We start from the raw sequence: 23534 nt of genomic DNA, 5'->3' as shown, positions 1-23534 counted from the left end.
GGTGTATGGGGTGATGAGACTGAGGATGGGGTGCGTGGGGTGTATGGGGTGATGAGGAGACTGAGGATGGAGTGCATGGGGTGTATGGGGTGATGAGGATACTGAGGATGAAGTGTGTGGAGTGTATGGGGTGATGAGGAGACTGAGGATGGAGTGCATGGGGTGTATGGGGTGATGAGGAGACTGAGGATGGAGTGTATGGGGTGATGAGGAGACTGAGGATGGGTTGTGTGGGGTGTATGGGGTGATGAGACTGAGGATGGAGTGCGTGGGGTGTATGGGGTGATAAAGAGACTGAGGATGGGGTGCATGGGGTGTATGGGGTGATGAGGAGACTGAGGATGGGGTGCATGGGGTGTATGGGGTGATGAGGAGACTGAGGATGGAGTGCATGGGGTGTATGGAGTGATGAGGATACTGAGGATGGAGTGCGTGGAGTGTATGGGGTGATGAGGAGACTGAGGATGGAGTGCATGGGGTGTATGGGGTGATGAGGAGACTGAGGATGGAGTGTGTGGGGTGTATGGGGTGATGAGGAGACTGAGGATGGATTGTGTGGGGTGTATGGGGTGATGAGACTGAGGATGGAGTGCGTGGGGTGTATGGGGTGATGAAGAGACTGAGGATGGGGTGCATGGGGTGTATGGGGTGATGAGGAGACTGAGGATGGAGTGCATGGGGTGATGAAGAGACTGAGGATGAAGTGCATGGGGGTGATGAGCAGACTGAGGATGAGTGCATGGGGTGATGAGGAGACTGAGGATGGAGTGTATGGGGGTGATGAGGAGACTGAGGATGGAGTGCATGAGGTGCATGGGGTGATGAGGAAACTGAGGATGGGTTGTGTGGGGTGTATGGGGTGATGAGACTGAGGATGGGGTGTGTGGGGTGTATGGGGGTGATGAGGAGACTGAGGATGGGTTGTGTGGGGTGTATGGGGTGATGAGACTGAGGATGGGGTGCGTGGGGTGTATGGGGGTGATGAGGAGATTGAGGATGGGTTGTGTGGGGTGTATGGGGTGATGAGACTGAGGATGGGGGGCGTTGGGTGTATGGGGGTGATGAGGAGACTGAGGATGTGTTGCGTGGGGTGTATGGGGTGATGAGGAGACTGAGGATGGAGTGCGTGGGGTGTATGGGGTGATTCAGTGGTTGGTACAGTATTTGGCAGTATTATATTAATGGAGTACAGTGGTTGGCAGTATTATATTAATGGAGTACAGTGGTTGGCAGTATTATATTAATGGAGTACAGTGGTTGGCAGTATTATATTCAGGGGTACAGTATTTGGCAGTATTATATTCAGGGGTACATTGGTTGGCAGTATTATATTCAGTGGTATAGTATTTGGCAGTATTATATTCATGGAGTACAGTGGTTGGCAGTATTATATTCATGGAGTACAGTGGTTGGCAGTATTATATTCATTAGTACAGTGTGTGGTAGTATTATATTCATGGAGTACAGTGGTTGTCAGTATTATATTCATTGGTACAGTGTGTGCTAGTATTATATTCATGGAGTACAGTGGTTGTCAGTATTATATTCAGGGGTACATTGGTTGGCAGTATTATACAGTATTTGGCAGTATTATATTCATGGAGTACAGTGGTTGGCAGTATTATATTCAGGGGTACAGTGTATAGCAGTATTATATTCAGGGGTACAGTGGTTGGCAGTATTACATTCAGGGGTACAGTATTTGGCAGTATTATATTCAGGGGTACAGTGGTTGGCAGTATTATATTCAGGGGTACAGTGGTTGGCAGTATTATATTCAGGGGTACAGTATTTGGCAAGGTTATAATGATTACTGTCATCATACAGAGGATGAGGATCTACTGACAAATTAAGGAACCAATGATGTCCAGGTGTCAGACTCTGCAGAGAAGATGGAAGAAATCCTGGTGTCTGGACCAGATGAAGAAGAAAAGTAAAGACAACAGAGAAGACGTCACTCAGGTAAGTGATATCATTGTGTATTTTCCTAACTGTCCCATCAGAGCTGTAGTCACTGATATTATTGTGTAGTCTCCTGACTGTCCCATCAGCTGTAGTCACTTCAGACATGATGGGAGTTGCGGCTTTCCAACACCTGGGGAGCCACTTGAACCAAGGTGATTGGTGGGGGTCCCATGAGTCAGACCCCACCATAAAAAGGGGCTGTTTATTTTAAAATGCCTGGGCCTATTTTTGGTCCCAGTCTGGCCTTGCCTGTAAGTCACTTCTATCACTAAGGAGCCAAGGAACCAGGGGGTGCCAAGGGGTGTCGTGCTAAGTCCAGGGGTGCGAGTGTAAAGGGGAGCACTGCCCTCTACCTCCCAGCTAGACACGGGTCAGGCTGACCCGGGGAGTACTCACCGGGCCTGGGCCGCACACTGAGAGGGACAGGGGCCACCCGGAGCCCACCTCAGGAGCCGTTCCATCCACCTGTGGTGGACAAAGCAAGTGGCGACACTACACGCGTGGGGTAAGTGGAGGCACTCCGGTGGGGTCTAGGTACATGAGGGGGCACAGTGCTGGGGGGGGGGGGCAGGCACATTCTGTGCACAGGGGCCCTCTGCTGTCTGTGTCCGCCCCAGGACTGAAGGATAAGGCATAATGTAACAACAGAATAGTGGCTGCAGCTCTGGAGGTGACAGAAGGATAACACATGATGTAACAGCAGAATAGTGGCTGCAGCTCTGGAGGTGATAGGAGAATAAGACATGATGTAACAGTAGAATAGAGACTTTAGCTCTGGAGGTGACTGGAGGATAAGGCATGGCAGAAAATTTGGAATATTAAGTGCAGCTCTGGAGGATAAGACATGATGTTACAGTAAAATAGTAGCTACAGCTCTGGAGGTGACAGGAGAATAGGATATGATGCAAGAGCAGAATAGTGGCTGCAGCTCTGGAGGTTAGAGGAGGATAAGATATCCTATAAGAGCAGAATAGTGTCTGCATCTCTGGAGGTGACATGGTGTAACAACATAATAGGGAGTGCAGCTCTGGAGGTGATTGAAGGATAAGGCAATGTTGTTGTGTAACAACAGAATAATGCAGCCTTGAAGGTGACTGGAGGATAACACATGGGGTAACAGCAGAATAGTGACCATACACAAACACATACACACACACACACACACACACACACCTCTTCCTTCTCTTCTTCCTCTGTGCAGGAAGGCTTAAGGATCTGCGAGTCATGTGACTCAGGTCCTTCATTCTCCTTCATTCTCCTTCACAGTTCGTGAAGGGGAGATGTTCCTGCAGTTAAGTAAGACTTAATGATGCCCCCTCCCTCCGTCCTATCTGCCCCTAGAAACCTGTCCCCCCTCCTTGCTTTCCTCCTGCATTAGATGTTAAAAGATCAAGGAGCATGCATGCTGGAGGTCTGTATATATCCAGTTTGCATGCTCCCTGATCTTGAAGTCCTGCCATGGACGGGTCCCCCTCAGCCCCAGGCCCCCGGGCAGTGCCCAACTGCCCGACCTGTCAGTCCGCCCCTGGATGAAACTTGTCAGACTTTTTCTGTTGCTCCATTTGAGCCTCAATAAATTGCATGATTTTGTTTATGGAACCCTGTTGCTGCTGGATATTACTTTCATTGTTTGCAGTTGCCTGATAAAGTGGAAAATGATAATAGAGGACCCTTGTAGATAGAAATGTCATGGTCATTGTACACAGAAAACTGATTTTGTATGGTTGAAGGCTCAAGACCATCATTGGGGCCATAATAATTTTATTGTTTCATACACCTTAAATGCTTATTGGTTTTCTTATTGCTCTGTTTTAGATGAAGAGGATAACACAAAGAGCGAGACAATACAATAAAGAAATTCTTACGTTTCATCAGCAGTTTATAATTCCATTATATTGCTTAGTACTTAGTAAGTCATTATTCTTTCTTTGTCTTTATTCTTGCTTGTCTTATCTAAAAATGTATTCAAAATAAGGAGCTTAATGAGTTTTAAAATTTGTTGTAGATGCAAATGTTCAGAATCTGGTAATTCATCTTTCTAAGCTTGAATGGTCAAATACATTGTCAATCTTCTTGCTTTGTGAATTGTAACCCTGTACTTACAATTACATGGCAACATTTATTTCTGGAGAATTTTCAAGGGCTTGAATTAAAGGGGTACTACCGTGGAAAACTTTTTTTTAAATCAACTGGTGCCAGAAAGTTAAACAGATTTGTAAATTACTTCTATTAAAAAATCTTAATCCTTCCAGTACTTTTTAGGGGCTGTATACTAAAGAGAAATCCATAAAAGAAATGCATTTCCTGTGATGTCCTGACCACAGTGCTCTCTGCTGACCTCTGCTGTCCATTTTAGGAACTGGAGAAAATCCCCATAGCAAACATATGCTTCTCTGGACAGTTCCTAAAATGGACAACAGAGGTCAGCAGAAAGCACTGTGGTCAGGACATCACAGGAAATTCATTTCTTTTTGGATTTCTCTTTAGTATACAGCCCCTAAAAAGTACTGGAAGGATTAAGATTTTTTAATAGAAGTGATTTACAAATCTGTTTAACTTTCTGGTACCAGTTGATAAAAAAAAAATAAAAAAAAGTATTCCACGGTAGTAACCCTTTAAGGCCAAACACTTAATACTATAGAAATAGCTTTCAATATTGCCCTGAATGGAACACTTCAAGAGACATTTGTTGTTACTTAAAGTAACAAGGGAGCAGTTATGGATAATAATAGAGGTGGTTTAAGTGGCTAACAAGAGCCCCAAAGCTACCAAATATCAAAAGTTTGGTTCTGCCTGTTTACTGATTCTGATTTTGAGCTAGTTCTGTCTGAGCCTGTACTATACAAATAGCCCAAAACTGTGTGTATAATACTGTTAAAGATCCCCCAAATCCTTGTTACTACTAGGTTACCTAGAGGAGTATCTATGTACTTCTGAGATGTTTTTAAGGCAAAGTTAATTCCAAGGTTACAGCAACATGTATGGCTATTGGTATGGGAGTAGCAACAGGTTTTATTCCTGAAATATGAAGAAGCAATAGAATTTTTTTACAAGCTGTAAAATTATTCCCATTTTTGGGTGAAGCAACAGGATAATAGTAGCAGCCCCCTTTTGGTCACTGTAGCCACTTTAGATAATAGTAGCACTCCCCCAACATGAACACATAAAAAAAAAAACACCTTCCGGCGGGGCTTCTTCTCTCCTCTTCCTCATCCTGTGCATAGGAATGGATGTTGCCTCTTATAACTGCCTGCATAACGCAGGTGGCCATAAGAGTGCTTGACAGAACCAGGCACCTATGGCTCATGACTTTTTAGTGAACAACCATATGTGCTTTAATGGCTGGTAGGTAATTGCATGCGTCAGGTATAAAACAGCAGATCCTCGCTGGCAGCTCCCAGGATCCTGTGAAATTTACTCTCTAGATGCCGTGAACAGCAGTGATCACTGCATATAGATCATTATTTGTCTAATGCTGCACCTGTCAGGGCCCCCCCTAACACAATTGTGGTGTGCTGATTTGTTGCCATGGCAGCTGGAAGCCTTCTGAAGGCCTCTGTGCCTGGCATGTCAGCTCTACTAATACAACATCAATCTCATACATTAATGTAATGTTTATACATTGCATTTATGTGTAATAGATTTCTGAAAATTTAAATTTGTGCTTTTTGGTTATATCACATATAAGAAAAATTGGAATAAAAAGTGATCAAAAAGTTAACATAAGAGTTATGACTTTTAGAAGGCAAGGAAGAAAAAACAAAACTGTTGCTGTGTTATTTCCAACTGGTCCTAGCTGTATTTGTGCAACTGCTGGACATGCATGTTTTTCTTGTTTTGTTTTTAAACATAATAATGACCAGCTAAAAGCCAATTTTTATTTGAGAAATGATTCTGACCTCACCTAGAATAAGTTTCTTAAGTTATTTTCAACTAAGCCTTTGGATGTTAATAGTCATATAACTTATAACACATGATAATAAAGCATGTTAAACAATATTAAACACAACGTTATATTAAATGAACCTGCTTCCACAAAGGATGCTGCACTTATCATTAGTTGATGGAACATAAAAATATGAAATTGTTTATTGTCATCTGCCTGACCTTTTCTAATGTCTATTGATCTATGTTCTTAAGCCCATCATCAACAGACAACGCAAATATGCACAACTCAGCATGATCTGCTGTTTGTTAACTAGCTTGAATTCATGCGAGCTTCAATAAAGTTTTGCCTGTTTCTCAGATAGAATATGATATACAGTATTCAGTTTGGAGCATTACAAATTAGCTGGTGTACTTAGAAGGAAGACAGAAATTATAAACCCTCCTCTTGTGAATAGAAGGACATATCAATGAACTGTAAAAAGGTGTGTGATCAGGGCACCCTAAGCTATTTAATGATAATGCTATCTAATTTTTCTGGTGTTGGCCACAGGTCTTCTTTAACCTCTTAAGGATGCAGGGCGTACCTGTACGCCTTGTGCCTGCTTCCGTGATATAAGGTGGGGTCGAGCTCTGATACCTGACATCACCGATTGCGGTGATGCCTGGTATTAACCCCTTAGACACGGCGATCAAAGTTGATCGCCGTGTCTAAAATGAAAGAAAATGCTTTCCAGAATCTCAGTCGGGCTGATCGAGAAAACTGTGGTAAAATCGTAGTGCCCTGATCAGCTGAGAGGACACGAGGAAGGTCCCTACCTTCCTCCTCATTGACCGATCGGGGATCCATTGCTCCATGCCTGAGATTCAGGCTAGAGCAATGGAGCTCTGATAACACTGATCAATTCTATGCTATGGTATAGCATTGATCAGTGTCTGCAATTAGAAGATTGCATGTTATAGTTACCTGGGCTATAACTGTGTAAAAAAAAAAGTTTAAAAAAAAAAGTTAATAAATGATATTTAACCCTTTCCCTAATAAAAGTTTGAATCACCCCCCCCCCTTTCCCATTTAAGAAAAAAATATATGTAAACAAAAATAAACATATACATATGTGGTACCACCGCATGCGTAAATGTCCAAACTATAAAAATATTATGTTAATTAAACCACATGGTCAATGGCGTACTCGTAAAAAATTCCAAAGTCCAAAATTGCGTATTTTTGGTCACTTTGCATGCCATAAAAATGCCATGCCATTTGTAAAAAGCGATCAAACAGTCCTATAAAAAAAAAAAAATGGTACTGATAAAATCTTCAGATCATGGTGCAAAACATGAGCCCTCATACAGCCCTGTATGCAGAAGAGGAGGTCAGAAGGGGAAATTTTTAAACATACTAATTTTCGTGCAAACAGTTGTAATTTTCACCAGAAGTAAAACAAAATCAAACCTATATAAGTTGGATTTTATTTTAATCGTATGGATCTACAGAATAAAGATAAGGTGTCACAAAATTTGTACTGCATAGAAATGGAAGCCCTTAAAAGTTACAAAATGGTGTTTTTTTTTTTTTTTCAATTTTGCCCCACAAATATTTCTTTTTTTTTTGTTTTGTCGCAGATTTTTTGGTAAAATTAGTCATTACAAAGTAGAATTGGTGGCGCAAAAAACAAGCCATCATATGGGCCTGTAGGTGTAAAATTGAAAGGGTTATGTTTTTTAAAAGGTGAGGAGGAAAAAACTAAAGTGCAATAGCAGAAAAACCCTGAGTCCTTAACCCATTAACGAAGCAGGACATAGATTTTTGTCCTGTGCCAGCTCCCGTTATGTGAACTGTGCTCAGGGGCTGAACGCACTTCATACCCGGTGGGTCCAGGTTGCTATCAGCAACCGGGACCCACGGCTAATACCAGACATCGCTGATCGGCTGATGTACAGTATTAATCCTTTAGACGGAGCAATTAAAGTTGGTCGTGGCATCTAAAACAGGAGAAAACAGTTGCCGGTTAGCTCAGTTTGCTATTCGAGAGGACAATGGTAGGCTTCTTACCTTGCTTCCCACCGTCCGATCATCGCTCTGCTGTGGCATAGCATTAAACAGTGTATGCAATCCAAGGATTGCATGTATTAGTCCCCTTCAGTAATAAAAGTTTGAATCACCCCCATTTTCCCATAAAAAAAAAGTAAACAAAAATAAACATATATGGTATTGTCTCGTGCATAAATGTCCGATCTAGACAAATATATTGTTAATTAAACCGCACAGTCAATGGTGTGAACGTAAATAAAACTCCAAAGTCCAAAATTGCGTATTTTTGGTCACTTTGTAAACCCTAAAAATTTTTATAAAAAGCGATCAAAAAGTCCCATCAAAACAAAAATGGTACTAATAAAAACGTCAGATCATGGCGCAAAAAATTAGCCCTCATACCGCCCTGTATGCGGAAAAATAAAAGGTTATAGGGGTCAGAAGATGACAATTTTACACATACTAATTTTGGTGCATGTAGTTATAATTTTTTCAAGTAGTAAAATAAAATGAAACCTATATAAATTAGGTATCCTTGTAACTGTATGGACCTACAGAATAAAGATATAGTGTCATTTTTACCGAAAAGTGCACTGCATAGATTCGGAAGCCCCCAAAAGTTACAAAATGGCGTTGTTTTTTTATTTTATTTTGCCCAACAAACATTTTTTTCTGGTTTAGCTGTAAATTTTGTGGTGAAATGATTGATGTCATTACAAAGTACAATTGGTAGCACAAAAAAATAAGCCCTGATATGGGTCTGTAGGTGAAAAATGTAAGCGTTATGATTTTTAGAAGGTGATTAATGCAAAAACTGAAAAACTCTGCGTTCTTAAGGGGTTAAAGGGGTTGTATGCACAGGCTGCATGCTAAAAGTTAAAAAGCCTGTATTTACCTCCATGATTCCCTTGCATTCTTCTTTGTACTTCGCTGTGCAGCAATGAAACGTGTTGACCACAGCATCGGGAAGTGGGGCGCAGTTAAAGACCTGGTTCAGTGATAACTAAGGCTGCGGGTGTGGTTCAGACTTTTTTACTTTTAGCCAGCAACATGGGTATATTTATGAAAAAAATTTCCTTTAATGTTAAATTAGCTTAATAACGTCTTGATTTTAACATCTTCATCTTCGCACTGTTACGCCGAGCGCTCCAGGTCCCTGCTCCTCCCCGAAGCGCTCGTGGTGTTTCTCTCCCTGCAGCGCCCCAGTCAGACCCGCTGACCGGGAGCGCTGCACTGACATTGCCGGCGGGGATGCGATTCACATAGCGGGACGCGCCCGCTCGCGAATCGCATCCCAAGTCACTTACCTGTCCCGGTCCCCGGCTGTCATGCTCTGGCGCGCGCGGCTCCGCTCTCTAGGGCGCGCGCGCGCCAGCTCTCTGAGATTTAACCCCTTAAGGACCGGAGGTTTTTCCGTTTTTGCATTTTCGTTTTTTGCTCCTTGCCTTTAAAAAATCATAACTCTTTCAAATTTACACCTAAAAATCCATATGATGGCTTATTTTTTGCGCCACCAATTCTACTTTGTAATGACGTCAGTCATTTTGCCCAAAAATCTATGGTGAAGCGGGAAAAAAAATCATTGTGCGACAAAATTGAAAAAAAAACGCTGTTTTGTAACTTTTGGGGGCTTCCGTTTCTACGTAGTACATTTTTCGGTAAAAATGACACCTGATATGTATTCTGTAGGTCCATACGATTAAAATGATACCCTACTTATATAGGTTTGATTTTGTCGGACTTTTGGAAAAAATCATAACTACATGCAGGAAAATTAATACGTTTAAAATTGTCATCTTCTGACCCCTATAACTTTTTTATTTTTCCGTGTATGGGGTGGTATGAGGGCTCATTTTTTGCGCCGTGATCTGAAGTTTTTAACGGTACCATTTTTGCATTGATAGGACTTATTGATCACTTTTTATTCATTTTTAAATGATATAAAAAGTGACCAAAAATGCACTATTTTGGACTTTGGAATTTTTTTGCGCGCACGCCATTGACCGAGCGGTTTAATTAATGATATATTTTTATAATTCGGACATTTCCGCACGCGGTGATACCACATATGTTTATTTTTATTTTTATTTACACTGTGTTTTTTTTTTTATTGGAAAAGGGGGGTGATTCAAACTTTTAATAGGGGAGGAGTTAAATGATCTTTATTCACTTTTTTTTTTCACTTTTTTTGTGCAGTGTTATAGGTCCCATAGGGACCTATAACACTGCACACACTGATCTTCTATGTTGATCACTGGTTTCTCATAAGAAACCAGTGATCAACGATTCTGCCGCATGACTGCTCATGCCTGGATCTCAGGCACTGAGCAGTCATTCGGCGATCGGACAGCGAGGAGGCAGGAAGGGGCCCTCCCGCTGTCCTGTCAGCTGTTCGGGATGCCGCGATTAGCCGCGGCTATCCCGAACAGCCCGACTGAGCTAGCCGGGAACTTTCACTTTCACTTTTAGCCGCGCGGCTCAGCTTTGAGCGCGCGGCTAAAGGGTTAATAGCGCGCGGCGCCGCGATCGGCGCTGTGCGCTATTAGAGGCGGGTCCCGGCTTCACTATGACGCCGGGCCCGCCATGATATGACGCGGGGTTACTGTGTAACCCCGCGTTATATCAGAAGAGCAGGACCAATGACGTACCGGTACGTCATTGGTCCTTAAGGGGTTAAAGGGCCAGTGCACCAATGATGGTGCCTGGCCCAATCACCCTAATTAGTTTCCACCTGCTCCCTGGCTATATGACCTCACTTCCCCTGCTCTTCCTTGCCGGATCTTGTTGCCTTGTGCCTAGAGAAAGCTACTCTGTGTTTACCACTACTGTGTTCCTTACCTTCTGCTATCACCATTGACTACAAACCTTGCCGCCTGCCCCGACCTTCTGCTACGTCTGACCTTGCACTTGTCTACTCCCTTGTACCGCGTTTATCTCAGCAGTCAGAGAGGTTGAGCCGTTGCCAGTGGATACGACCTGGTTGCTACCGCCGCTGCAAGACCATCCCGCTTTGCGGCGGGCTCTGGTGAATACCAGTAGCAACTTAGAACCGGTCCACCGACACGGTCCACGCCAATCCCTCTCTGGCACAGAGGATCCACCTCCAGCCTGCCGAATCGTGACACGCACTAATAAAAATGTATAGTGTCTACTCAATAACAGTTACTATTATATAAGGTAGCTTTTTTCCTGTTGTTTGAGCTGACTGTCTCTTGTTTACATAGTCTGGATTTGTAATCTCTGCTTCTAAATGAGGTTTAATTATAGTTTATACAGCATCAGAAACTATTTCATTGAATAGTTTCCTTATCCCTGTCATGTATCATTGTGAGATGGCAAAAATATTCTTAGGACTCTTCATAGCATAGATTTTAGCTACAATTGAATACATTTAATGTGCCTATAGACAACTCTTTTCTTTGTGTAGGGAAATGTAAAACATCTCTCTCATCAGAATCCTGAGAAAGTGTACACATATATAGATATATATATATATATAGTCCTTAATTGCTCCACAAATGTTCACTTCAGTTGGTCACAATACTTTACAAGGACATTCAATGAGTCACTCCAATTTACTGCTGGTCTGCTTAACACCCAGACAACCCAAACAAGGCAATTAAAGGAGACCTGTCATTCTGAATTAGGCCTCATACATTCTATATAGTATCAAACAAGCCAAAACATCTTCCCATAGGGAGATTTTTAAACAGCATGGGTATGTATTATAGGCTCTAAATATTTGCCTGTTCTTACAATAATTGTTCCAAACATATTGTCAAAGAGTTCATTGAAGGTGACTTTTACTGTTAAGGCTGTGTATTTCAAATGTAATAGGATAACAGGTGCCTAAGGGTATATTCACATGTGGAATAGTTGCATAGATCTGAATGTAGTTTGTTAAAAAAAAAATCCTTGCACATTGCTGAAAAAGTATTTCTGCAACAAATCGGTATACTCTAAAGAACAAATGTAGAGTATTATTATCCTGAATAAAGTGTTATCACATCTCCAATTGCTGCTCAGTCTCTCTATTAAATATGGACATTGCTGATGCCAATGAATTATGCTGGAAGTAACTAAAATTTAAGGGTACCTCTGTTTTCACCAGGCAACTAGGATCTATACTTCATACTCAGCTGCCAAGTTAGTGGTATACAGAAAGCTGGTAAATAGGTAGATAGTGTAGGTAAGTAAGTATGTAGATATTGCAAGTAGATAATGCCAGTAGTTAGATAATGCCAGTAGGTAGATAATGCACTTAGGAAGGTATATAGTGCCAGTAAGTAGGTAGGTAGTACACGTAGATAGTGGTGGTAGGTAGCTAGATCATGTAAGTAGATAATGCCTGTAGATAATGCAGATAGGCAGGTAGATAGTGAGAGAAAAGTACAAGTGCCTGAATTCATTGAGCAGCAGCTCAGCATTTTGTGAACAAGCCACAGGCCCTCTTCAAATAAAAAAAAAGTTTATGACCATAACTACACTAACTAAAGACCATAGGCTTTAGAGTATTGTAAAAAATATATCACTTTCCTGTTAACTGGCCATAAATGTATCTAAAATGTCCTATTCCAAAGGGTTTACACAGTACATCCATTGTAACATTTACAAATTGCATACACCACCTTGTATTGTAGAAGCACTACATTGTCTACTAAGCTCCGACATATGTCACCGTGCTGTATTCACATCAGTCCCTGTTTATAATTTTCCTATCTCAAACTAGTTTCATAGAAAAAATTTACCTATCAGTATGTTTTTGGCATAATGGGAAATAAGACACAAAATCAATGTAGATAGTGTGCTACGGGGAAAAAAATATTGTGTAAATAATAAGAATTAAAGGGGATGACCACTTTAGGTTTATTTCAGCTTATGGCTTAGAAACCGCATTATATGCAATTTGCTAATATCATTTTTTTACAAGTCCAGCACCGGTATCTGAGCTCCCCTTTATCACTAAAGCCTTCTCTTTGGAACATAAGACACTGCAGTTCTATTCATGGCCACTGATGGAGGGTGTGTGAAAAGATATGCAAATTTTTCCCTATGGAGGATGCTGGTAGACATATCTGGTGACATGTCCTTCCATTAGTGGCCATGTTCAGGACAAGAAAAAGCTTTGGTGACAAAGGAGTGCCGCTTCATAATGCATGATATTGGGGTTAAATGTGTAATAAGTTTATATTGATAAGTTGCATATATTGTTCGGATGCCAGTTTTCCTCATCATTGATATAATATTAGTTATAATAAAAGCAACAACAAAGACGTTGTCTCAAATGGCAGGAGGTGCTCAACCCCAAATGCAGTTGTGCATATATACTGGGGGCATATATACCCCCAGTATATATGCACAACTGCATTTGGGGTTGAGCACCTCCTGCCATTTGAGACAACTTCTTTGTTGTTGTTTAAATCTTAAACTTGGAGGTGTATAAACTCCACATTTAATGCGCCTTGATCACTATTAAGGCAGCATTAAAGGGGTACTCCGGTGAAAACCTGTTTTCTTTAAAATCAACTGGCTCCGGAAAGTTAAACAGATTTGTAAATTACTTCTATTAAAAAAATCTCAATCCTTCCTGTACTTATTAGCTGCTGAATACTACAGAGGAAATTATTTTCTTTTTGGAATGCTCTCTGATGACATCACGAGCACAGTGGTCTTTGCTGACGTTATTATAATAATAATAATAATAAGTCTTTATTTATTGTTGTCCTTAGTGGGATTTGAACCCAAGGCCCCAGCACTGCAAGGCAGCAGTGCTAACAACTAAGCCACCATGCTGCCCTTAGCACACATCTGCTATGCACAGTTGCTAAAATGGACAGAGATGTCAGCAGAGAGCACTGTGCTCGTGATGTCATCAGTGTTCCAAAAAAGAAAGGAATTTCCTCTGTAGCATTCAGCAGCTAATAAGTACTGGAAGGATTAAGATTTTTTAAGAGAAGTAATTTACAAATATGTTTAACTTTCTGGCACCAGTTGATTTAAAAGAAAAAAGGTTTTCACTGGAGTACCCCTTTAAGATTCACCTGTGAGGCCGGCAACATATCAGCCAACTTGGATGGGGCTTGTAGCCTGTCTATCCCTCCTCCCATTGTATGTGTGCCCAGTCCACACTGGAGGTAACTGGGAGCAGGCTTTTTAACAGCAATTTTAACATCAGGGATGAGGGATAGCCAATGTCATTGTATACATCTACCCCAGTAGTGCACCTAAATTCCTGTATTGCATTATGATAAAAGCAGAAGAGCTGTGGGGTTTGACCATTGAAGTGAATATATGATGGACTGGTGAGCTGCATAATTTCTATTTCCAGGCACTTCAAAATGCAAGAGATCAGCTTTTATATTATAATATTATTAAATGGTATATATATTCCTGCTTCCTACTTGTTAGTTAAAATGAATGCGAAACAGCTAACCCCTTTAAGAAATAAAGCAAATATATGAAAGTGTAATTATTTAGTCCTGACATTGTATCTCATTTCCAGCGTGGCATCCTAGTTATCTATGGTGTAAAGTACAAACTAGGCTTGGCAGTTTCATTGTACAAGAATCTAGACCAATGTTAATCAGTAGATAAACAGTTTGCGGAGTCAAAGGTCACCAAGTGAGAGACTGCGAGGAAGAAACGTATTTACATCTTTACAGAGACCTTTTTAGCAACATTATTGTCATTATTCAATTGCAATGAGTCGCATAGTAATCCTTCTTCAGATTTGCCTCTTAATGCAAGGTAAGAAAAAGGTTTCCTTTTCTATGTTTATAGGTAATACAATAAAGGATATATTAGAATATGTTAATGGTAAATATTTTGTTGAATAACTGAGACATAAAAAGATAATTTAGCATGTAAACCTTTTGCACATAAATGTGGTTATAGAATTGACGTTATTCACATGTACCCATTGAATCATAAATACGGATAAATTATAAGTTGAATATATTAATGGGTTTTCCATCAGACAATATTTATCAAATAAAGTGTTTTTTGTTTTGTGTTGACTCACACCTATCACTAGTACAGGGGATGTCTGTAACCGACACCTATCACTAGTACAGGGGATGTCTGTGACCCATACCTATCACTAGTGCAGGGGATGTCTGTGACCGATACCTATCACTAGTACAGGGGATGTCTGTGACCGATACCTATCACTAGTACAGGGGATGTCTGTGACCCACACCTATCACTAGTACAGGGGATGTCTGTGACCCACACCTATCACTAGTACAGGGGATGTCTGTGACCCACACCTATCACTAGTACAGGGGATGTCTGTTGCTATTCTTCTAGTGAGGAATTGTATAGAATGGTCCTCATTCCATATGTCATTCCAGTTGTTTAGAATGGTCCTCATTCCATATGTCATTCCAGTTGTTTAGAATGGTCCTCATTCCATATGTCATTCCAGTTGTATAGAATGGTCCTCATTCCATATGTCATTCCAGTTGTATAGAATGGTCCTCATTCTATATGTCATTCCAGTTGTATAGATTGGTCCTCATTCCATATGTCATTCCAGTTGTATAGATTGGTCCTCATTCCATATGTCATTCCAGTTGTATAGAATGGTCCTCATTCCATATGTCATTCCAGTTGTATAGAATGGTCCTCATTCCATATGCCATTCCAGTTGTATAGAATGGTCCTCATTCCATATGTCATTCCAGTTGTATAGAATGGTCCTCATTCCATATGCCATTCCAGTTGTATAGAATGGTCCTCATTCCATATGCCATTCCAGTTGAATAGAATGGTCCTCATTCCATATGTCATTCCAGTTGTATAGAATGGTCCTCATTCCATATGTCATTCCAGTTGAATAGAATGGTCCTCATTCCATATGTCATTCCAGTTGTTTAGAATGGTCCTCATTCCATATGTCATTCCAGTTGTTTAGAATGGTCCTCATTCCATATGTCATTCCAGTTGTATAGAATGGTCCTCATTCCATATGTCATTCCAGTTGTATAGATTGGTCCTCATTCCATATGTCATTCCAGTTGTATAGAATGGTCCTCATTCTATATGTCATTCCAGTTGTATAGATTGGTCCTCATTCCATATGTCATTCCAGTTGTATAGATTGGTCCTCATTCCATATGTCATTCCAGTTGTATAGAATGGTCCTCATTCCATATGCCATTCCAGTTGTATAGAATGGTCCTCATTCCATATGTCATTCCAGTTGTATAGAATGGTCCTCATTCCATATGCCATTCCAGTTGTATAGAATGGTCCTCATTCCATATGCCATTCCAGTTGAATAGAATGGTCCTCATTCCATATGTCATTCCAGTTGTATAGAATGGTCCTCATTCCATATGTCATTCCAGTTGAATAGAATGGTCCTCATTCCATATGTCATTCCAGTTGTATAGAATGGTCCTCATTCCATATGCCATTCCAGTTGTATAGAATGGTCCTCATTCCATATGCCATTCCAGTTGAATAGAATGGTCCTCATTCCATATGTCATTCCAGTTGTATAGAATGGTCCTCATTTCATATGTCATTCCAGTTGAATAGAATGGTCCTCATTTCATATGTCATTCCAGTTGTATAGAATGGTCCTCATTCCATATGTCATTCCAGTTGTATAGAATGGTCCTCATTCCATATGTCATTCCAGTTGTATAGAATGGTCCTCATTCCATATGTCATTCCAGTTGTATAGAATGGTCCTCATTCCATATGTCATCCCAGTGGTATAGAATAATCATACATAGTGCATATTTTGCTGCACCATACAACATCTATTCATTGCAGATCTTTTGGAGAATAGGAAAGAGGAATTCAGGTCCCCTCTACTATTTTAGAGGGTCCAGAGTGCATTTCTAGCCATCTTACATTAGCACCTATCTCCTAGATAAGCTATGCATGAACTACAACTTACTTTTCATATAAAAGAGCATATAAACAGAAGAAAACATTCTTGTATCTTAAATATGTAAGTGTCCGCTGGGATTTCTTTTCTATTATACTCTATTTACAATTCAAAGTTTTTTGCTTACTCTAACAACTTTTATTAGTTGCTCATTACATGGCCCCCTAAGTTTATTTTATTGTGATCTTGTTGATTATTGTTGATTTGACTCAATATTTATATATTTATATACACACAAACAATATTGAAATTCCCATGAATAGTTTATATAAAATTGTTTTATTGATTTATTTATTTTGTTAATGTGCAGGTATTCTAGGGGCTTCATTTTTTACGGAAGAAGCTACAAACCAATTTTTAAGGCTCAAAAGACAAGCATTTTCTAGACATTTTTGGGAACCTGCTCACTCAGAAAGGTCATGGGCCTCCACAATTACAGACCAGGTAATGTGTGTGTGTTTAATTGTTTTTTAGTTTTCATCTGTCTAACAAGATTAAGTAGAGCATTTCCATATATTTTCAACAACTTGTTTTGCTGTTAAACAAATAATGCTAGTTGGGATTTAAAAAGAATGTTGCATTGTCCTTTGCAATAACATATATATGTATATATATATATATATATATATATATATATATATATATATATATAATATTTATACAAAACAGAAATAAAAAGTAACATTTTAAAGGAAGCCTGTCATCAGTTTTACCTGCACTAACCTATCTGTACAGACAGGTAGTCCAGGTGACACTGATGACAACTATACTTACCTGGTCTCGTTCCATGCTCTAGTTTTTCCACAATCTTCCGCCGTAACTTCTGTTCCGTGGTCGACTTGGAGCATGAGCGGAGCTTTGTGATGTCACTGATGCTGTTTGCTAGCAGGGGGACCTAGCAGAGAACAGCAGAAGTGACATCGTGAAGCTCCGCCCATGCTCCAAGTTGGCCCCGGAACAGAAGATACGGCGGAACATTGCGGAAGAACCAGAGAACAGAATGGGACCAGGTAGGTATAGTTGTAATGAGTGTCACCTGTGCTACCTGTCTGTACCGACAGGTTAGTGCAGGTGACATTAATAACAGATTTCCTTTAACATTCCGTCTGATCCATTTCACTTTTATGCATCCAATGGACCATATTCAAAAATCTGATTAACGCCTTAAGTACATGTGCCACAAATGTATGGCGCTGCATAGCGTCACTTAATGCGCTGCACCGTACATTTACGGTGCGGCTGTGACACAAGTGCAGGAGCTGCGCTCGCTTCATTCCCAGCGGGTCCTGTCGGCTGTCAGCAGCCGCGGACCCGCCTGTAATGGCGAACATCAGCGATCGCGCTGATGTCTGCCATTAACCCCTCAGGTGCTGTGATCAATACAGATCACAGTCTCTGCGGCAGGGCGTCACTTATAATGGCTGATCAGATCGCCCTTAGCACTGTTGCGGGAATCAGATCAGCCAAGATAGCGGACGGAGGTCCCCTCCCCTGCCTCTGTCCGTCTCCCGGGGTCTTCTGCACTGATCTGCCTTCCAGCATACCAGAGCAGAAGATTGCAGATAATACTGATCAGTTCTATGCACTATGCATAGCACTGAACAGTATTAACAATCTTATGATTGCTATAAATAGTCCCCTATAGGGACTAAAAAAAAGTGTAAAATAAATGTAAATGAAAGTTTAAAAGAAAGAGAAAAAAAAGTGAAAAAGCCCCTCCCCAATACAGTTTTGAATCACCCCTTTCCCCATATAAATACAAAAAAAAGCGTAAAAAAAGATAAATAATAGACATATTTGGTATTGTTGCGTGCTTAAATGTCCGAACTATAAAAATATAATGTTAATGATCCCCTGTGATGAACGGCGATCAAAAAGTCACATATACGCAAACGTTGCACTAAAACAAATTATAGATCATGACGCAAAAAATTAGCCCTCACACAACCCTGAAAACGGAAAATTAAGAAAGTTACAGGTGGTCAAAATAGGGCAATTTTAACCCCTTTAAGGACGCAGGACGTACTCAAACGGCCCCTTTTCCGAGTCCTTAAGGACTCAGGACGTTTGAGTACGTCCTGTCAAATCCCGGCCCCCCGCCGCTAGCCGGAGGGGAGCCGGTGCCCGATGCCTGCTGAAATCGTTCAGCAGGCATCGCGGCATATCGCCCAGGGGGGTCATGATGACCCCCCATGTCGGCGATGGCCGCAGATCGCTGGACAATTCAATCGAGCGATCTGGGGCAGATTCCAGGTCAATCGGGTCTCCAGTGACCCGGTGACCCGGAATTACAGGCTGTTCTGGGCCGTCTCTGACGGCCCCGAACAGCCATAGCCAGCAGGGGTGAGGTGGCACTGATCGCCCTGATTCGTCAGCCGTTTCCCGGCCGACCAATCAGGGCGCCTGCTGCGGGTGTCACTCCCGCAACCTGCTCTGCCCCTCTTGCGGAGGACCTTTAGCGGGTGCGGGAAGAAGACCCCAGGAGCTGGGGACCCCGATCCCCGGCGTCAATGTTGGGATCGGGGCCCCAGGAGCGGCGGCGGCGAGGGACTGACCTGCAGCGTGGATCGTTGGTGGTGAGTGAAAGCCTCCTGCTGTTGCTTAGCAACAGCTCCCAGCATGCAAAAAGGGCATGCTGGGAGCTGTAGTTATGCAACAGCAGGAGGCAGACCACCACAACTCCCAGCATTCCCTTATGGGCATGCTGGGACTTATAGTTTTGCAACAGCTGGAGGCACATTTTTTCTATGGAAAAGTGTACCTTCAGCTGTTGTATAACTACAACTCCCAGCTTGCACAATCAGCTAAAGTGCATGCTGGGAGTTGTAGTGGTGCATCTGCTGGTTGCATAACTACAACTCCCAGCATGCCCGTTGGCTGTCGGTGACTGCTGAGAGTTGTAGTTTTGCAACAGCTGAAGGCACACTGAGTTAAGTAGCAAACCAGTGTGTCTCCTGCTGTTGCATAACTACAATCCCCAGCATCCCAGACAAAGTAGTATGCCTCCAGCTGTTGCATAACTACAAGACCCAGCATGTCCTTCCGCTGTCCGTACATGCTGGGGGTTGTAGTTTTTGCAACAGCTGAAGGCACACTGGTTGCAAAACACTGAGTTTGTTACCAAACTCGGTGTTTCACAACCAGTGTGCCTCCAGCTGTTGCAAAACTACAACTCCCAGCATGCACTGATAGACAGTACATGCTGGGAGTTGTAATTTTGCAACAGCTGGATGTTCCCCCCCCCCCCCAATGTGAACATACAGGGTACACTCACATGGGCGGAGGTTTACAGTAAGTATCCGGCTGCAAAATTTTCTGCCGCAGCTCAAACTGCCAGCGAGAAACTACTGTGAACCCCCGCCCGTGCGACTGTACCCTAAAAACACTACACTACACTAACACAAAATAAAATAAAAAGTAAAAAACACTACATATACACATACCCCTACACAGCCCCCCTCCCCTCCCCAATAAAAATGAAAAACGTCTGGTACGCCACGGTTTCCAAAACGGAGCCTCCAGCTGTTGCAAAACAACTACTTCCAGTATTGCCAGATAGCCACTGACTGTCCAGGCATGCTGGGAGTTATACAACAGCTGGAGGCACCCTGTTTGGGAATCACTGGCGTAGAATTCCCCTATGTCCAACCCTATGCAAGTCCCGAATTTAGGCCTCAAATGCGCATGGCGCTCTCACTTTGGAGCCCTGTCGTATTTCAAGGCAACAGTTTAGGGTCACATATGGGGTATCGACGTACTCGGGAGAAATTGTGTTACAAATTTTGGGGGGTATTTTCTGCTTTTACCCTTTTTAAAAATGTTAAATTTTTATTTTTTTACATATGCAAAAGTCGTGAAATACCTGTGGGGTATTAAGGTTCACTTAACCCCTTGTTACCTTCCCCGAGGGGTCTAGTTTCCAAAATAGTATGCCATGTGTTTTTTTTTTTTTGCTGTCGAGGCACCATAGGGGCTTCCTAAATGCGGCAGGCCCCCAGAGCAAAATTTGCTTTCAAAAAGCCAAATGTGACTCCTTCTCTTCTGAGACCTGTAGTGCGCCAGCAGAGCACTTTTCACCCCCATATTGGGTGTTTTCTGAATCGGGAGTATTTGTGCTTCAAATTTTGGGGGGTATTTTCTGCTATTACCCTTTTTAAAAATGTACATTTTTTGGGAAAACAAGCATTTTAGGAAATTTTTTTTTTTTTTTTTACATATGCAAAAGTCGTGAAACCCCTGTGAGGTATTAAGGTTCACTTTACCCCTTGTTACATTCCCCGAGGGGTCTAGTTTCCAAAATAGTATGCCTTGTGTTTTTTTTTTTGCTGTCCTGGCACCATAGGGGCTTCCTAAATGCGGCATGCCCCCAGAGCAAAATTTGCTTTCAAAAAGCCAAATGTGACTCCTTCTCTTCTGAGACCTGTAGTGCACCAGCAGAGCACTTTTCACCCCCATATGGGGTGTTTTCTGAATCGGGAGAAATTGGACTTCAAATTTTGGGGGGTATTTTCTGCTATTACCCTTTTTAAAAATGTAAAACTTTTGGGAAACCCAGCATTTTTTACATATGCAAAAGTCGTGAATCACCTGTGGGGTATTAAGGTTCACTTTACCCCTTGTTATGTTCCCCGAGGGGTCTAGTTTCCAAAATGGTATGCCATTTGTTTTTTTTTTTTGCTGTCCTGGCACCATAGGGGCTTCCTAAAGGTGACATGCAACAACCATTTGTCGCTCCTTCCCTTCTGAGACCTCTACTGTGCCCGCCAAACAATTAACATAGACATATGAGGTACGTGCTTACTCGAGAAAAATTCGGTTTCAAATACAAGTAAAAATTTTCTCCTTTTTACCCCTTGCAAAAATTAAAAAATTGGGTCTACAAGAACATGCGAGTGTAAAAAATGAAGATTGTGAATTTTCTCCTTCACTTTGCTGCTATTCCTGTGAAACACCTAAAGGGTTAAAACGCTGACTGAATGTAATTTTGAATACTTTGGGGGGTGCAGTTTTTATAATGCGGTAATTTGTGGGGTATTTCTAATATGAAGACCCTTCAAATTCACTTCAAACCTGAACTGGTCCCTGAAAAAAAGCGAGTTTCAAAATTTTGTGAAAAATTGGAAAATTGCTGCTGAACTTTTAAGCCCTCTGGTGTCTTCCAAAAGTAAAAACACGTCAATTTTATGATGCAAACATAAAGTGGACATATTGTATATGTGAATAAAAAAAAAATATTTGGAATATCCATTTTCCTTACAAGCAGAGAGCTTCAACGTTAGAAAAATGCAAAATTTTCAAATTTTTCATCAAATTTTTTGATTTTTCACCAAGAAAGGATGCAAGTTACCACAAAATTTTACCACTATGTTAAAGTAGAATATATCAACAATCTCGGAATCAGAATGATAACTAAAAGCATTCCAGAGTTATTAATGTTTAAAGTGACAGTGGTCAGAATTGCAAAAAATCGCCGAGTCCTTAAGGTGAAAAAGGGCTCAGTCCTTAAGGGGTTAAGCATACTGATTTTGTAAAAAAAAAAAAAAAAAAGTTTGAGATTTTTAAAAGCAGTACAATAATAGAAATGTAGGTCACCATGGGTATCATTTCAATCGTATTGACCCAGAGAATAAAGAAGACATGTAATTTTTACTATAAAGTGTCCAGCGTGAAAAAAACCCAAATTTGCAAAATTATGATTTTCGTTTACATTTCCTTACACAAAAAATATTTTTTTGGGTTCATCATACATTTTATGGTAAAATGAGAGATGTCATTACAAAGTACAACTGGTCACGCAAAAACAACAAGCCCTCATATGGGTCTGTGAATGCAAATATAAAAGAGTTATGGATTTTAGAAGGCAAGGAGCAAAAAACAAAAACGCAAAAATAAGGCTGCATCCTTAACCTTGAGGACGGAGCCCATTATAACCAGAGTATTTTTTGCAAATCTGACCAAATTTGATTCCAAGATAGTTTTTTCGTGACATATTCTACTTTATGTTAGTGGTAAATTTACGCCGATAATTTCATCATTTTGCATTTTTCTAACTTTGAAGCTCTCTGCTTGTAAGGAAAAGGGACATGTGAAATAAATTACATATTGATTCACATATGCAATATGTTAACTTTATGTTTGCATCATAAAGTTGATATGTTTCTACTTTTTGAAGACATCAGAGAGCTTCAAAGTATAGCAGCAATTTTTTTATTTTTCCCTAAAATTTCAAAATCTTAATTTTTCAAGGACCAGTTAAGTTTAGAAGTGAATCTGAGTGTCTTTATGTTGGAAATCCCCTATAATGGACCCCATTATGAAATCTACACCCCTTAAAGTATTCAAAATGACATTCAAAAAGTTTGTTAACCCTTTAGGTGTTTCACAGGAATAGCAGCAAAATTAAGGAGAAACATTTAAATCTCCATTTTTTACACTAAAATGTTTTTATAGCCCCATTTTTTTCATTTTTACAAGGGGTAAAAGGTAAAAAGGCTCCTCAAAACTTGTTATTAATTTTCTCTCGAGTAAGGAAATACCTCATATGTGCATGTAAAATGCTCTGTGGGTGCACTAATGGACTCAGAAGGGAAGGAGCAACAATGGCATTTTGGAAAGCTAATTTTGCTGAAATGGTTTTTGGGGGGCATGTCACATTTAGGAACCCCCATGATGCCAGAACAGTAAAAAAATACATTGCATATAATTTTGGAAACTACACCCCTCACAGAATTTAATAAGGGGTGCACTGAG

At 41.0% G+C, this 23534-nt stretch overlaps 1 protein-coding gene across 2 annotated transcripts in view; it reads left to right on the top strand.

Moving 5' to 3' along the window:
* Nucleotides 1–3211: 3211 nt before the first annotated feature.
* C2H3orf85 (chromosome 2 C3orf85 homolog) overlaps nucleotides 3212–23534 on the top strand; it is a 36407-nt gene continuing 16084 nt past the window's right edge. The window contains exons 1-4 of one of the 2 annotated variants that reach the window (XM_056560653.1): nucleotides 3221–3261; nucleotides 3781–3874; nucleotides 14385–14629; nucleotides 17095–17228. In XM_056560653.1, the coding sequence (XP_056416628.1) occupies nucleotides 14584–14629; nucleotides 17095–17228 (180 nt within the window). In that variant the 5' untranslated portion in view covers nucleotides 3221–3261; nucleotides 3781–3874; nucleotides 14385–14583. Of the gene's footprint in view, nucleotides 3262–3780; nucleotides 3875–14384; nucleotides 14630–17094; nucleotides 17229–23534 lie in introns of both variants that reach the window. The other variant, XM_056560652.1, reaches the window with a different exon arrangement.

This window comes from Hyla sarda, chromosome 2 (assembly GCF_029499605.1).
Source record: "Hyla sarda isolate aHylSar1 chromosome 2, aHylSar1.hap1, whole genome shotgun sequence".
NCBI classification, from domain to species: Eukaryota; Metazoa; Chordata; class Amphibia; order Anura; family Hylidae; genus Hyla; species Hyla sarda.
The sequence above is the reverse complement of the archived record's forward strand: the minus strand, read 5'-3'. Positions and strand labels throughout refer to the sequence as shown.